Below are 17625 nucleotides of genomic sequence, written 5' to 3'. Positions count from 1 at the left end.
GAGACGAGTGTAGACACAGAAACGCGCACTATCGAATAGCGACACACAATACGTAAGTAGCCTTCATAATAAAAAAAGAACATACACAGACAAATGCAAAGCAACCCCTCTCAGCACTTGTCCTCCTCACTCAAAGGCCCCTCTCAACCATTTCCATTCAGAGTGAAAAAGGCACTTGTACCCACAATCATGGTACAGATGATAAAAAAGATACGACAGAGGGGAGAGAGAACAACTCTATTGTGCCTACACAAAGCAACCTTTCGAAGCGCCATTTTTCTGTATCTTATGGGCAAAAGGTCTTTTACTTTTGTACTAATACAGAATGTGAACGTCAGATTTCTGTAAGAATGGCAAAGACCACGGAAGATTAAAGAAACTGAACAAGCACCGTGTTTCTCTTTTAGAAGCAGAGCTCTTTCAGACAATGATGGCTTAAAAACAGTAATTTAAAGTTTAGAGAGGTGTCCTGAGTGTTCAGACAATGGTGTTCCAACACCAGGATGCAGCGCATTTCATGGCTTCCACGGGCTTTCCATTATACCTCGGCAAAGCGCCTCTCACTGCTGAAATTACAGGCTGTCTAGCTCAACAGAGTTTTATGGTCATTTCAGCCACTCAGCCCCCAGGGAAGTGGCAGGGGGAGCCCCCACAGAGGTAGACTTCTTTCAACCAACCTGACACTTTAAACACAGTGATTCGGCTGAGCGCTGAGTGCCTGTCCATCCAGCTTGGCAGTAATAGAAAACTAATGGCTTTTTATATGGATTCTTATTCCTATCACTCGATGCCCATGACAAACAATGTGACTTAAATCAGATGAGTGTCAGTCTTGGAAACCATTTCCTTGCGAAGGAGGAGAGGAACAAGGAAAAACAGTTATCAAACTCCAAAGTCTTCTAATAGCTTCATTTGAAATACAACAGTTCATTGAGAGTCCTAGCTGGTTTGGAGAATTTCCCCTCTATGCTCTGTCTACAATTATGAGTTTTTTTCTACGGATGATACTTTCTGTTAAATGTGAAATTATGGCTTTTCACTCTTATCGCTTCCCACAGTCTTTAGCCTAGAGAGTCTTTAGAAACCATATCGCTCAGTCATCTACAGAAAGCATAACAATAACCATGACACAATAGATGCCAACATAATATCTCTTACATGAAGCAAATAAGAAAAAAACAAAAGATGTTTCCCCTCTGCTACCTCCCTCTTCCCTTCGCCTCTTTTTTTTTCATCTGACCTTATCTTCTCCTCGCTTCTCCTCTCTTCTCCTTCTTCATTAATGTCCTGTTGTCACTTTTGTGTAAACCAATTGTCATGAGCTAGAGGTGCTCATGTGCAAATTCATGGCATGTAAATTTGACCGTGGTTCGGTCGACAGCACTCAGCAGTTCTTTTGTCACTAGCTGTTAAACGCCAAAGCAAACAATGCGGCCCGGCAATATTGTTGTTTTTTTTCTTCTTCACAATTAAACCGTTTTGACACTCTTTTATTCTGCACCGCTCAATACATGACAAAAAACTATTATGAAACTCCTAACAATGAAGCACTTACCTTGTGAGTGGAGTGCTATGAATATATTTTGATTAAAATAGAATAACATCTGTCAGAGTTATTTTTTCTTACGACTAACAGACAATTTGCAGTGTCTCCTTTTCCTGCTTTCTCTCCCTTCGCTTCTGCCGGTGACCCTGAGATGGCGCTAGTCAGAGGTGACTGTCTGTTTCACCCATTGCTATTTTCTCCAAAATGTGTCTGGACAGAGGCCTGCCTCGTTTAGATCTACTGTACTCATTGGGATTCCTAGTCAATGCTTTAAAAGGCCAACTGTGCACAGATGGAATGAGTCAAAGCGCAAGGCAGTTTAGCTTAGCTGTCAAATGAAACAACCTTTCAACCCCTTACTCAGCAGAGAATTGAAACCAACAAAAACTGGCTGGTGACACAGTTTGTCCTGCATTATTAACCAGAAGATCAAAACCATTTGAAATCTGATAGACCATCTGAAGAGAGCTGCGTATGGACGATAGTAATGCTCCTTGCTTGTTGACCAGGAAACTGGCTTTAATATCAGTGCTTATTTTACCGCCTCAGTTTCTCATGCATTCAAAGTCATTTTACAGGTCACAAAACTGTAAATTAGCTGTGCCGAGTTATTGGATCTTAACATATGAAGAAGAATCAATATCAGAATTTTCAAAGATAGATTTGATTTTCTTCTGCATTTGCTCAGTTTAAAGAGTTGGTTTTTTAATTGAACGTACAAACACTGCTGGTGAACCCATTTTGTACCGGTGACATTACAAAGCAATCTGCTCCCAGTGACAGAGAGATTAATTACTGCGTAAGTCTGCAGGAGTAATATTCAATTCAATAATACCTTTGTCACCGTTAGATTTGATTTTGTTATTATGAAAAGAAACGACTATGACTTCATTTAAAGACACATACCAAGTTCCCATCAAGTGTGTTTTCTTTCTTCCATGGTGAGTAATAACTCTAACAATACATCAAGGGAAGTCTGATAATATGTTTTCTGTTTTGTTGCCTCTGTTAAGTGCAATCAGTTAAGGGAAGTTATAAATTTGGCAAAACTGAAATGATTATATTCAGCTCTAAAAACCAGAGACACACTGTGACTAACCACATACTTCACTGGCCTCTTACCTCGGCCTTTGGTACCACTGTAAGGAACCTTGAACCATCCCTTAGTTATGCTGCAATAGACTTAAGCTGCTGGGGGGCTTCCCATGATGCACTGAGCGTTACTTCTCTTTTTGCCCTCCGTGTGTTTAAACACCACTATTGCATTTAATCATTAGTAATTATTAAACTCTTTTTCCTTTCCACCGCTGCCACGTGCTTGCACATAGGGGATTGTGTAATACTTGCTTTTTCTTCTAATATTGTAGGTTGTGTACCTTACAGCAGCAGTCCCCAACCCCCGGGCCACGGACCGGTACTGGTCTGTGAGTCGTTTGGTACCGGGCCGTGAGAGTTGAGGGTCGGGTGTGAAATTTATGGTTTTCAGGGTTTTTATCAGTTTTCATCGTTATTTTTTTTAGTTGTTTTTATCATTAACTCAGTTTCCCTGGGTCTTTTCCCGTGTGTTATGAATAAATCTTCCTTTTTTGTACCGGTACTGGTTTTATTTTGTTGTATTTATCCAACACATTTAAGGCTGGTCCGTGAAATTATTGTCGGACATAAACTGGTCCATGAGCACCTTGAGACGACTGTTGTTGTGAGTTGAAGAATATGAAAGAAACTTAATATTGGCAAAATTACAAACATCCTGTCTCAGAATTATACTGAAAAACTAGTCAATGGATTTGCTGTTTCTAACCTGAAATACTGTAATTCCTTATTATCACCACATTGTCCTAAAAGCTTCCTAAAAAGACTTCAGTTAATCCAAAACGCTGCAGAGTATTGACAGGGACAAGAAAGCTACGTACTCTTCATTGGCTTCCTGTTAAATCCAGAATTCAATTAAAAGATCTTTCTCTTCTCTGATAAGGCCCCATTACATATTAAAGACCTTGTAGTACCATATCATCCCAACAGAGCACTTTGCTCTCAGACTAAAAGTACAATAGGATGTAGAGCCTTCAACTATCAGACCCCTCTCCCGTGGAACCAGCTCCAAGCTCGGGTTGAGGAGACAGGCGCCCTGTCTACTTTTAATAATCAGCTTAAAACTTTCCTTTTTTGTGAAGCTTATAGTTAGGGTTGGATCAGGTGACACCAAACCACCCCTTAGTTAAACTGCTAAAGGCTCAGGATGTTGGAAGACTTCCCATGATGCACTGAGGAGTGCTTCTCAACTACTCTCTTCACTCTGTTTTCTCCTGTTGTTTCCTTCGCTCTGTCCTCCTCTGCTCTGTGCTCGCTTTCCCCTCAGCCCCAAAATGGTTGTGACAGATGGCTTTTCCTCTGTGAGTCTAGCTCTGCTAAAGATCTCTTTCTGTTTAAAATGAGACATTCCTCTCCGTTTGTCATGGGCTTCCTCAATGGGCATAGCTGAAATGTTGGGGTTCCTTATCTAATATTGCAGAGGCCCATATTTAACTTACAACATATTGCAAAATGTCTTGAGATGTGAATGAGCAATATATAAATAAAACAAAATTGAATTTTGAAAGATGTTTGATATATGGCACACGCTGTCCAGCAGTGTGGGTTTTGGTAAAAAGTGAATAGTTTGTTCAAAGTTGTACTTGTTTGAGTTTCCAAAAGACAAACGAACCAGTCAAAGTGAACACATCAAACAAGTAGATTCACTTTTCCTAAAAAAAAGCAAAATGCTGATGTACAGTTGTTACCAATAATTAAATAACAATCAGCCACATGCAAAATGATTCAGTGGAAATGTTTATAGAAAGCATTACATGCAGCAGCTTTTAGCAAGTCTCTGTAAGTATAAAGAGAATCTGAAAGTAACAGTGATTAAGAAGTGAACGAGTCGGCCTTAATTGACACATTCAAAACCACATAGCGATCGTACAGTAGATAAATCGGAAGCCCTATTGATAATGTTGGCATTAATAATAGATATGGTACCACAGGAGCACACTCAAGGAGTACCTACGCCGAAAGAGGAACTAAAAAGGAGCCTTAAAGCAAAGTTGCAAGCAATATAATCATCTCCAGCTCATACACAAGAAAGGGTTACTTCCCCCGACTGTACTTATAGCTATGGAAAGTTTCTCTGGTCCGAGAACATTTAGTAATCACTACAGTTTTCCGTTATACCATGTTCCCTCCGAGATTAGAATTAGGAAAGTAAATGCATTTACTAATCCATACATTGGAATGAAATGCACAACTCTTTTTGTTCCACTGAGTCCCCCATCTCGCTCCCTCTACCTCTCTTACTCTCTTATACTCTCTTTTACTTCTCTTTCACTCCTTGTGGTGCTCTCATGTGTATCCAGCAAGCTAAGCACGTATCCGCTGAAGCCGATGCCTGATTAAAGCCACAAACTGTACTATGCACAAGGAAAAGGTCGCCAATTGACACACGCTTTGCTTGCAAAGCCAGCTTAACACTATCAGAAAAGACATTCACTTCGATGGCTTGTAATGTTACCAGAAAAAAGAAAGAGTCCAGGTATTGCCTTGAGCCCAGACTTTTGAGGATAAGTAAGGAAGATCTTCTGTGTACGCGTATGCTTTTATACGCTGTCCTCAGATGTTGAGAGTGGGAAAAATTCTGGAAAGCGAGGACAGCTCAGTCAGTCCTTTCTTCTTCAGTAGTGTTAAAGAGATTAACCTTAGTTTTACCTGTAAGACTGGATTTAGATTTAAATCTGCAATATCAGTCATAATTAGATATTAACACTGGATACAATGATACAGAATAAAAACTTACATAGAAGGTGTTTTAGCTGCCTTGCTTCATTCATTAAGTATTTTTTCTTCTATTTTAGTTTGAGTGTTGTTGCACAGCTAATCAATCCTGTATACACTTAAGTATTAAACTTTCTATAGTGGCAAGTAGGCCACAGTCCACCACAGTCAAAGAAATGTCAATTTTATCTGCACACCCTCTATTTTTGTTTTTGCAGAAACTTGTTATTGCCCCTACACTACAAGGTACAGTGCTGTGAAAAAAGTATTTGCTTTCTTGCTTTCCTATTGTTTAGCATATGTTTAAGATCAAACTCATTTTAATATTAGGCAAGGATAATCCAAGTAAATACAAAATGCAGTTTTTAAACAATAACTTCATTTATTAAAGGAATAAATCTATTCATGGCTATTCAAATCTATTCAAGTCAAAAACCCAATAAAAGGTTGTGCCACCCTTGGGAGCAAGAACTGCACTCAAGTGTTTGAGATACCAATGTGAGTCTTTCACAGTGCTGTGAAAGACTCACATTGCTCTTCTTTGGGGAATTATTTTAATTCAGCTACACTGGAGTTGGCTTCAACTCCAGACATTGACAAGGCCAGCGGTCCCCAACCTTTTTTGCACCACAGACCAGTTTAAAGTCAGACAATATTTTCACGGACCGGCCTTTAAGGTGTCGCGGATAAATACAACAAAATAAAATGATACGACCAAGACACAAACTGTGGTATTTTGTAAATATAATAATACATTCTAATTCACTGTGTAATTGTGTAACTTTATTAGCAGCGTCCTCCTGAAATGCGCCAACAACATTGAGAGTAACATCCTCCTCTCTGCCCCTTAATGCTCTCTGGTCACTATGGTAACGCGTAAATATTTCTTCCAAAATAAGACACACAACTACAACACGGGAAAAAACCCAGGGAAAATGAGTTTAGATAAAAAAACAAACCTGAAAACCATAAATTTCACACCCGAGCCTCAACTCTTGTGGCCCGGTACCAAACGACTCACGGACCACTACCGGTCTGTGGCTCGTGTGTTGGGGACCGCTGGACTAGGCCACTCAAAAGCCTTCATTTTGTTTTCTTTGAGAGACTCAGAGGTGAATGAAACTGCATTTCAGATCTCTGTCGTAAGCCGAAGTCATGATTCCTTCAGTTATAGTCGTCCAGGTCCTGAAGCAACATAACAGCCTCAGACCATCACAATATCTCCACCATGTTTGAATGTCTAACAAGTAGACACCAAGTGGACCAGAAAGTAGCATAATATGAAAACTACATCATGCTGGTTGGTGTTCTAGAAAGCTACTGCTTTAACTACATAGAACTGCTGGAGTAAATAGGTAGGGAGTAGTGATAAAGCCACAGAGAATTATCACCAGACTTTGTTGCTCCACTTACCTCAGAGGGATTTTATGTTTTTCAGCTAATTGTTTTAGCTTTAAAGCATCTGGAGGAGAAAGCTAAGTTACCAAATAAATGTGAACATAATGGACCATTTAACAGATTAATACATACATACATATTCCCATACACACTGTAGTAGTCATCTTCCTGAGAAATAGTTATTATATCTCTGTGGCCGCTATTCCTGTAGATGTTGTATTACTTCATTTTCAGAGAAAACAGCTTCCACGCATATACGTGTTGGATGCTTATTAAAATTGCAGAACTGACCTACGTGTGACTGGAAAGCTAAGGATTAGAGACCAGGGATCATGGTGAGGTTCCTCACAAGTGCAAGAGAAGAAAGGTGTATATGAGTGAATGTGTGAGAGCAAAACTGCAGATAAAAGGGCAACAGCATTGCGATTTCTTTCAGCTTCATCTCAGAAACTTCGGGTTAATGCCATGTGGGGCAGTCATTCCCCCTACACTGTTCTCCCGCAGTGGAGGCTTGAATTGTTGGATGCAACAGAGAAGACTGTTGATTCAGGGCTCTGTGTGTATGTGTGAGAGGGGGGGAGGATGCAATACCCTGTTTTTTTTCTGTAAGCAAAAGTAGACTGATAACACTATTTCTCTCAAACTGGGTCAGGTTACCTGTACAGGGATCGATTGTCTCTCTCTGCTGCCCACTTTGAAACCCAGTGGCCAAAGAACTCAATCAAAGAGCACCCAGTGAGCCTGAAGACCAGGGGAAATAAATCAAAGATAAAAGTGTTGCATTGATCCCCTAGAAAATCAATACAGTACACATACACAGCTCAGTGCTCTTTGGGATGGGCTTCATTGAGCTTGTGTTGCATAAGGTGACATGGAAATGGACAGGGAATTTCTCTGAATGAATACATGTGCACACACACTTACACACACACACTACAGTACCCCAAAACAGTGCATCCAAATATAGCCTATTGTCACTCTGAGGACTCGGCAGTCCCAAATGAATAGCTGTTGGATCCACAGGAAGGACTGCGATACCACAAGGTGGAGAAGTAGAGAGGAGAGGAAGCAAGGGAAATAGGGAAAAAATCTGTTTTTGTCTCCCTGCGCAGGATTATGGAAGGTAATAATGTAATAACTGTGGTGGAAGTACAGCAAGCTGTAAGAAATAAGAGCTGCTCCATTTAATGCTTGTTCTCTGTCCATCTACAGCCCCAGGGTATGTCAACAATTGCCTCCTCAGAGACGAGGAAGAGAAGGAAATCTTCCAGAGCAATATGCCATCTAAGCCCAAGCCAAAATTAGCTATTTGAAATCTTTTCAAATATTTAGTCTTTGTTTGATTGAGCTCTAGGCTCCACCTGCAGCGATCTGAATAGTCTCCAAAGGTAAAATCGTCGCCAATTTGGCATCCAACATGCTCAAGGTAAAACTCCAAAAATAAAGTAGCTGAGGGCTTTTTATAAGTGTAAAGTAGGAAATTACAGTCTTTAAGAGTTTAGAATAAATAATAAAATAGATGAGGGTGTGTTTTGAGCTGTGACCCTTCTTTAGCAGAGTATATTTCAGGGAGCTATGCTTGAATTTGAAATGGCCTGTGGAGTCTGCTGCAGAGATCCACAGCCGTGTGACCAAACCACTGACCTCCAACCTGCTGCAGTATAGTTGTGCGGCCCAAATCGATTCTGAGACCCTCTTCTTCCTCCTCCTCCTCTCTCCGTCTCATTATCTCTCCCTCCTCCCTCACTCAAACTGTCCCTTGTGTTAAAACGAAATAGGTTTGGGCTAGCTGCACATCCCCTGTTTGGCGTCAGACAGGCATCCCCGGGGAACACAGGCCTGTCTTTGAGTGATCTTCCGCTGGTTTTATCAACAAATCTCTGAGAGGGAAGAAGGGAGCCAATGAAAGTTTCCTCTGCCGATGCACTGCTGCGTTCTGTGTTTAAAAAGAGGGCTCCTTCGAAGACTGTTCATTTGTGATTATCACCAGGATTTCACAAAACATACCGCAAACTGGGGACTTTGTCTTCATTAGCATGACAAAGTAGTTTTATCATTCTGCTTATACAGCATACTCGATAATAGTAAATTAGAGAGCGACTGAACAAGTGTTAATTAAGAGGGTGATGTCTTAATATTCTAGTGAATTATCAGATCAAATAAAAAAGCTAAATGTTTCCACAGTCTTTAAGGACATATAGCGATCCTGTAACATGTGACATCATGCAACAGACAGAGGAATACGTCGCAGGATGGCGTGATAACAGACATCCCACAGCAGGAAAAAAACAGAGCACCAGTTTGAGAACAGTGTCAGCCCGCTGTAATTGAATCGTAGTGACATTCTCTTGCATGGCACCACTTATTCACTGCAGGGGAATGCACAAACAGTGGATTATCAGAATTACGTTCAAGCTCAAATTGGTTGTACGCGAGCGCGGGGATCTGCGTGTGCATGTGCAGCTCCTGAATTGCTCTGTCGATACACAGGTGCGTCCACGCTGTGTGAGTGCGTACGCGCTCATCGAGCTGTTGACCTCGGTGGGGCATTACGCAGCCACAGATAATGAGCTTTAACGTTCTATTTCATCTTTCTCAATAAGGAGGCACACAGCACAGACACCTCAGGGTCTAAAGGTCAAAGAAAGCAACTCAGCCTGAAAACAGATTACACAAAGCAGGCAAGCAGGTAATTATCGAGACAATCATAAATTGGAGGAGAGGTGATAGACTTTCACTACTTTAACAGCGCGATTGGATTTAGTGTTGGTGGAGAGAAATTATGTTTTTGCCATTAACACTCGACTCGAAGGCTGCTCACCTCTGAGGAACAAGGTTGGAAGCGAACGTTCAGAGAAATGCTGCTCTCCAAAAATGCTGTGCGTCATTAGCTCGACTAATTTCAATGTTTGCAATGGTATCATTCTTGTTTTTAAGAATATAAACGCGTGTGTCGAGATTTCCCAAAAGTGAGAAAAACAGTGTGTCACTTTGACTTTCACACCTACGACATTTTTTAATAAGGAGATTAGCGGATGAGGTTTTTAAAGATGCTTTAAGTGATTTTTTTCAATGTTGTGGTATTTGTTTCGGACACAAAAACTGAAAGATTAAAGCATTAATTATTTAAAAAAAATACTTTTTTAAAGAAAAGGCGGTTTCTGAGTTTCAGGGATCTTGAGTAGATAACAAACCAGTTATTTTCGACTTTCACTTGTAATATAATTGGAAGGAGACTTGGTGCACTTTCAGGACCCATCGCTAACTGCCAGTGACTTCTATCAGCTGCCTAATCACTTGTCACACTGGGAAATGAAAAAGTAGCCAAAAGTTTTCCCTTCTGTTAATTTTCATATCACGAGTATTATTTTTAGCAGTGAGCTTTCAAGGGTCTAATGATTGGTTGAACCCCATTAGGCTCATAAATGAGTTTTTAAATGCTTAAAATTACTGGAATTTTTTATTCTATTAGACAAATGAATTCAGAGTACTTCTACAACTGGCTGGGCATGAAGCTTGTTGATGGCCAGATGTAGCACTCGGTGCGGAGGTTAAAAAAAAGAACGAAAAGAGCTTGACAGCTGATTTGGCAACAACTGTTGTGCTTCACCTGCTTTCAGTGGCACTAACACAAAGAAACATGCCACGGCTGGGTGGAAGTGAATTGAATCTGGCCTCTGAATCCAATAGATGCCCCACGCAGCCAGAGTGATCCACTAATGTTTTGTTCAGCTTAATTGAGCACTGTTCCTCCAACTTTGCCTCACATCTTCATCCTGCATCTAATAGCCACAGCAAGTCTAATTGTGTTACTGGATAAAAGTAGGGCAGAAGGAAAAACAAAACTTTGAGATATGGCATTGGAAGACAGAAGAAGCTGTCAAAAACAACGCACTAATTCAGCGCTTCATTTTTACTTGTCCATGCATTTACTATTATTATGAACCAGATGAGCCAGATCTTTCAGTCAAATAACCAAAGCCGGTTTGCTAACACATATACATGTATCCTCATCCATATACAGAGCTACTCGATTTCTTATTGTTTCAGATCATTAAAGAAATCTTAATATTTGATAAACTGAGTAAATACGAAATGCAGTTTTCAAATGATGATGATGATGTAATTTTTTAAAGGAAAGAAGCTATCCAATCCTACTTGGGCCTGTGTGACAAACTATTTGCCCCTTAAACCATATAACTGTTTGTGCCACCCTTGGTACCAAGAACTACAATCAAGCGTTTGTGATAACTGGCTCTCTTCTTGGCAACATTGTTCTCAGCCACACCGAAGGATTTTCAAGCATGAACGATGTTTTTAAGTTCATGCCAAAGAATCTCAGTCGACTAGGCCACTCCAAAACCAAGCAATTCAGAGGTGGACATGCCAGTGTGTTTTTTATCTTTGCTGTGCACAACATGATGGCCAGACATCCTGGGTTGTCTGGTAGAGAGAAGAGTTCATGGTTCCTTCAACTGCAGCAATTGCAGTCTTCCTGGTGCTGGAGCAGCAAAGCAGCCTCAGACCATCACACTACCATCAACATGTTTGACTATTCCTATAATGATTTGTTATGAATGTGACTCAGACCTTCCAAAAACCTTCATCTTTTGTGTCATCAGTCCACCGAATATTTTCATCAGAATATTTTTTGGCATATGTGAGACGAGCTTTGTGTTGTTTTTGGTCAGCCGTGGTTTTCTCCTTAAACTTTCCCATGGATGCCATTTTTGCCCAGTCTCTTTCTTATTTTTGAATCATGAACTCTGACCTTAACTGAGGCAAGTTAGGCCTGCAGTTCTTTACATGTTGGTCTGGGTTCTTTTGTGACTCCCTGGATGAGTCACTGATCTTCGATCGTCGTCTTGGAGAAATTTTGGAAGGCCGTCCACTGCTGGGAAGCTTCACCGGTTTCTCCATTTGTGAATAATGACTCTCACTGTGGTTCACTGCAGTCCCAAAGGCTTAGAAATTACTTTGTAACCCTTTCAAGACTGATAGATGTCAATGACTCACTTTCTTTAGAACGTGGCATGATGTGTTTCTTTCTGAGATCTTTTAGCCTGCTTCACTTTGTCAGACAGGCTCTATTTAAATGATTTCTTGATTCAGACAGGTAATTACTTTTTTACACAGGACTGCAAGCTTTTTTAATGAATAAAATCATTATTTAAAAACAAAATTTTGTATTTCCTCTGGTTATCTTTGACTAATATTAAAATGTGTTTAATAATCTGAAACATCTAAGTGTGACAAAAGAAAAAAAGATCAGGAAGGGGGCAAATACTTTTTCACAGCACTTCTAACACTAGCCACATACTGCACAGAAAAATGTTCTTCTGGCCATTATATATAACCAAACCCGCCACCCCAACCCTGTCTGTTTCCATCACCTGCACAGAGGGTCCTGATGACAGACCTTCCGTAGCTCCAGACAGTTGGGTTTCTCCTTATCTTTATAGGAGCAGTCGGGCACAATTGTTTGCCTGCGTCGCTCAGCGCAGCCTGTAGTCTGGCAGGGGCAGAAGAGCAGCCGGTGGGTGAACTCACTGGGCACTCGGTCTATGAAAGTCCTCAGGGCCTTATGGCAGCGCTTCCTGCTGCAAGTTTCTCCCGGTTTGAAGTCTGCTTTGCTGCATATGTTGATGTAAGAAGCACGTTGCCTCTTGCAGCTCCCATTTAAGTTGCATGCTTTGGCTGCATCAAGGCAGGGGTTGCAGTCCCTCTCTGTATCAGGACAGTGGAAACCTTTCTGGGTCACTGTGACGGCTGCTGTTCATAAAAATACAAGAAAGAGAACTCTGTCAGTTTATTGAGCCCAAAGAGAAAAAACATTTACACTTCGATGGTTAAAAGATGTTAAGTGTCACATGTACTGTCGTTGGGTAGAAAACATTTCAATTAAAAAGAAGTAAAAGCCTTCACGTCATGTCACTGCAAATTTATAAAAAATATTTTTATTAGTAAAACATGATTTTACTGAAAGAATCGTCACCTTTTTATAGCTCCACATTTACACAAAGGTATCCTCACAACATTAATAAAAATGCATTTGTGAAATGCATTACAAACTAAATTAACAAAAAACATACATCTTATCTTTAGATTGTAATATTTTAGTAAACGCACACTCTCTCACAATGACACGTTAAATGGCAAACAGTAAGGACAGCAGTGGAGAATTGAGAGATTTCAACCGTGGCAGCTGAAAAACTGATCTTAAGTGAGGGTGTCAAGCATAACTGGGCTGCCAAAGCGTCCAATCCCACTGGACGGCTTTGTATCCAATGGGATTTGTTAAAATTTCTGAAGGGTGGGAGGGGCATAATTGTTGGAGTTTCCACTGTAATAGGGTCAAGAAAGGTTTGAGCTGGAAGTCTTCAAGAACGGATCCCATTGTGAGTGTGACTGTTAATTTCTTCTGAGCCTGAATCATCATCAGTTTTAGTGCTCTCTTACTGACAAAGACATTACCGATTGTCCGTAACACCACACACTGAGGATGATTAAGCCAAGGAGCCACGCTGACGTGTTTCTCTGCTTTATGGCCGTAGCATTTCGTTATAATAACAGCAGAGTGACTGGATGTGGAAAAGCTGAAACCCACTGGTGATGATGTACTTATTTTTCTCGAGGCTTCTCGGGCTTCCCATCATTTTTGCGTTTTAAAGAAATGCTTTATTAAATGTCCCCATTTTCAGATTTTACTTGTACTCTGACACAGTTGCCCTAATGCATTACCCAGTATGCTACCTGTCTTGACCAAGCATCTGTGCGAGAACTGAGAGGAATAAAAATCTTTCCACTGAGCCTCTGACTCAACATCATTAATCTGATATCGTTTAGATTTGGCTTGGCTGCAAAGTACCATGAACAAACAAAACAATAATCCTTGAATCTCTGACTATGTTCCTCTGGTTCTCCTACCAACAGTAAGCCACCAGAGGGATACTAGCAGCCAGCCCCATTCACTCTAACTGAATTATTGATTTAGTCTGTTTCAGACCTTGAGTGAAATATGAATAAATTAATACATGATTCCAAATGGATGGATAAATTATCTGTTTCTAGATAACAGCATGGCGCGATTATCATCATATTAGTACATCACAATATTTACCTCAATTTAATACTAATAATAGTTACAATTTTAAGTTATTTAACAAATGTAGCAAACAAGGACTCTTCTATCATACTCATTAGTTTAATGGAGAAATGTAAAGCAAGCTGGCGTCCCTGGGAAAATATTGACAAGAGCTTTTATTTATGTGAGTGGGAAATAGGAGTAAATACTGTAGCATCTGCTCAAGACATGGTAAGCTCAAGCACTTGAAATGACTGCTGTAAACCCTTCACGCTTAATCCACTAATCCAAGATCGAGTCCCCTCATTTATTTCTAGTGTCATCAGAAACTAAGACAGTGCAATCACTGGTCATCATCACATGTGGAAAAAAGATTACAACATTAGTTATGTTAGGAGGATGTCCTCAGATACTGCATATACCACAGTTGCGGTAAAAAAGCCCATGTTTTTCTGAGATATAACAGTAATAAAGCAGGTTCATGTTCACTTGTGGCACCCCTCTCTTGTATTCAGGGTATATTAGAGAAGTTAACCTGCCTACCCTGTAGATAATGATATTTCAGAGGTCGTGGCGGCTTGGTGACACTCAGAGAGATTCATCTCTTATTCAGCAGAACCAATCTCACTCTGTGTCTATCAGACAGCCCGGAGCAGGAAGAAGACCATTTATTTTAGAGGTGTGTGCTACAGAACTTGTGTTGTTTCCAAGTGGTGCATCGCACATTATCAATCCTAGCAATGGGGATACATAGAATCACATCGCGACACAGGGGGAAAATAAGCAGGCCCACCAAATTAATGATTTTGTCGTTTCAGATCACATCAGATAAACCAAAACTCACAGTCACTGAAGAATAACAGAAGTAGAATATCAGGCGTTCATCACAGAAAGAAGAAAGCACGCTTAATCTAGCTTTCAGCTAACCAAGGCTTTCATTTAGATGAATCAAGGTTAATGTAGCAGGCACTCTGATAAACGGTCCGGGTGTTAAGAGAGATGTCCTGAGTTCAAGAGATGTAGGTGTTCAGAGCAGTGCTGTCGTTACCAGTATCTGTCACAGACCGGGGGGAAAGCTTTTCTTCTTTGTTCAAATATTGAAAGCATTAACCCGACAAACCGATATTAAAATATACTTGAATCGTCTTATTTATCTTTGCACTCTCTAAAGGGGAGAGGATAAACACTCCTCAGCAGATGTCAGACAGCATAGCACCCTCACTATTTGTTAGTCTAAGTGACTGAAAGGCAGACGGAGTTGCGCTCAGATCGTTTACTTATGTGACTTAGTTGATCTGTGAATATACTGAGACATGAAACAAGAGCTGAGCCAAGCTTGGCTGAAGAGGGCCTGAGGGGCGGGGGTGGGGGAGAGGTTAGCGGGGTGGCTTTCTAGTGGTTCAGGCTACATTACACTGGGAGTTTACAACTCCTAAATCTCTCCTGGCCATCTCCAGGCTTTAATGTAGGCCACTGAGGGGGTCCGGGATGAAAAGAAAATAGGAGAAGGATGAGCTACTAAGATTTATCTGACCAAGCAGGGCCGAAGCCGCTTTGGAGGCTGTAGCGATGGAAGGGTTTTTTTTACTACCTTTGATTGGGGAACTGAGATTGAATTTAGTGCACAACCCAAAAAGATGTCCTGGGGCGAACATAAGATACGAAGCCCACTTGATGGCTCTGACGTGCTTACACACAAACAGGATGATAGCAAGAGCGGGAGGAGAAGAGGAAGGAAGCATCGAGTTGAAGATGGGAGGGGAAATGTTTCAGTGTTGTTCTACAGAGTCATAATTGATTTTCCAAGTGCATTACAATGAAAGTTTTCAGCAAACACATTCTGCTATAATGTGAGGCGAAAGATGTTGATAAGCTAATGATACGAGACGTACAAAAATGGAAAAAGCTTTAAGAGGGAAGAGAAGGCTTGAGCAGTTGATTACAGGAGCTGATCATGACAGATAGAAAGATGAAATGGGAGGACAGAGAATAACAGATTGGACAGCCACTTACAGAGACAGGCTGGAGAGCTTTCAATTAAGTCATCCTAATTCAGCAGAGATGCGTGGCATTTGCTCAGAATAATTAACCCAGCCCATCAGCAGTGCAATCAACAGCTCTCACCGTCACAATAATCAACACCTATCTATTAACTTACCTTGTTAGTTGTCGTACCATACATTAATGAGTGAGCGAGGACGCCAACTGAATGACAGACAAGTGGATGGGTTGCACTGGCTGATTATTATTGTAGATACTAGAAATGCAATCAGTGTCATTAAGGACAAAACAAGTCGTAAATATTGTGCTGCCTTCTGGCTGCACGATCGTGTCTGTGGGGATGTTTTAAGCGCACAAGTGGAGGACAAATGCCATGTATTAAATTGAACTGAGGGATGCAAACGTTTGAAATCATCTTTAAATGACTGTTTTGTGTCGTAAACAACGTGTGCCTCAGACGTCGTGCTCCGGTTTGCTGTCAAAAACTCTCAAAGCGCTGTCGTCACTTTGCGATCTTGCTGTTTGACTGTTAATGGGCTTTTAATAAGGATCTCTACACTGTGGGCATCATAAACAAGGCTCCACTGATGGCAATGTGGTGGAAACAACCATCCGTTCTTTCTGCACGTATAGCACACGCGGGCAAAGAGGGAAAGATAAGGAAAAGACTAAAGAGAAGGATGCAGGGGGATAAAATGTGCGATAGAAGACATCTACGGGAAGACAGATGGAGAGAAACAAAATTACTTAAGACCTTTGGTTCAGTGAGAAATAAAGAAAAAAGGGGCATAATAAAAAGCGAGAGAGAGAACAAGGAGTGGACAGAGCTTGTATAAATGCAAGGAAGTGGGTAAAACATTCGTGTAATCAGTATCACGATTTTGATACTTCTTCCCCAAAGAGGAAGCGATCTTTTTTCCCCAGTAATTGCTCTCCGTCAGCCTAATTTGAATTCTGCATTTCATATATCATCCTATACTCAAGGGACACTACGCTGCAGAAGGAAGTTCAGCCCAGGTTAGCAAGAAGCTCTTGGCTCTGGGTATGTTCTCAGTAATTAGGAAAGGTGCCAAAGTTTGGATTTAATACAGCCCTGGGTGAGCGCGTGAGAGCTTGTTAGGGAAGTCTTTAGTCTGGACCCCGAGGAGCATGTCAAGCATTTCTGTGTCAAAGGGCTCATCAGTCATTAGTTCTATTCTCCATGTCGCAGTGGGGTTTTCTATATGGAGGAAGATGGTGCACCAAATCTACAACATCATCTCCCTAAGCCCTTTTAGCCAAGTTAAACGTGTAGATGTCATCATTCTTACGGATCAGCTGAATTTCACCTGGTATCATGGAGAAATTGCTAAAAAGAGGAGATCTTGTATAATCACATAGAAGCAGCACTACCTTGAGATGTTTCTGTTGCCTTCAAGTGACGTTTCCTAGTGTGAAAGCGCTCAGTGACCCTTGAGTCTACCTCCTTTAGTCTTCACTGGCTCTGATGCAGAATTTGTTCAAGTCTAACAAAAGTGTATTTAGGTCAGCCTGGCCAATATTGTATCAAGAATCTTCTTGTCTCGTCATTGCCAGCACACAAGGAGGCAATAACAAAACTTACTAACAAACTGAAACATTGTTCTGTTTACTGTTATTTATTTCTGACTTGTTAATAAAACGCTGACTATTAAAAAGGGCATCTGATAAGTGCGCCTGGAACAACTCTCATTACTGACCCAGAGAGAGACAAGCTCTGGCTGGACTGAGGGTGAACTGATTAGAAAATCCACACAGAATAATGAAGCAT

At 40.9% G+C, this 17625-nt stretch overlaps 1 protein-coding gene across 4 annotated transcripts in view; it reads right to left on the bottom strand.

The window, feature by feature from the left end:
- The window catches only part of LOC134639102 (GDNF family receptor alpha-2-like), a 65683-nt gene that overhangs the window by 19332 nt on the left and 28726 nt on the right, over positions 1-17625 (bottom strand). For 3 of the 4 annotated variants that reach the window (XM_063490149.1, XM_063490151.1, XM_063490152.1), the window contains exon 4: positions 12145-12523. In XM_063490149.1, the coding sequence (XP_063346219.1) occupies positions 12145-12523 (379 nt within the window). The remainder of the gene's footprint in view (positions 1-12144; positions 12524-17625) is intronic. The other variant, XM_063490150.1, reaches the window with a different exon arrangement.

This window comes from Pelmatolapia mariae, linkage group LG12 (assembly GCF_036321145.2).
Source record: "Pelmatolapia mariae isolate MD_Pm_ZW linkage group LG12, Pm_UMD_F_2, whole genome shotgun sequence".
NCBI classification, from domain to species: Eukaryota; Metazoa; Chordata; class Actinopteri; order Cichliformes; family Cichlidae; genus Pelmatolapia; species Pelmatolapia mariae.
The sequence above is the reverse complement of the archived record's forward strand: the minus strand, read 5'-3'. Positions and strand labels throughout refer to the sequence as shown.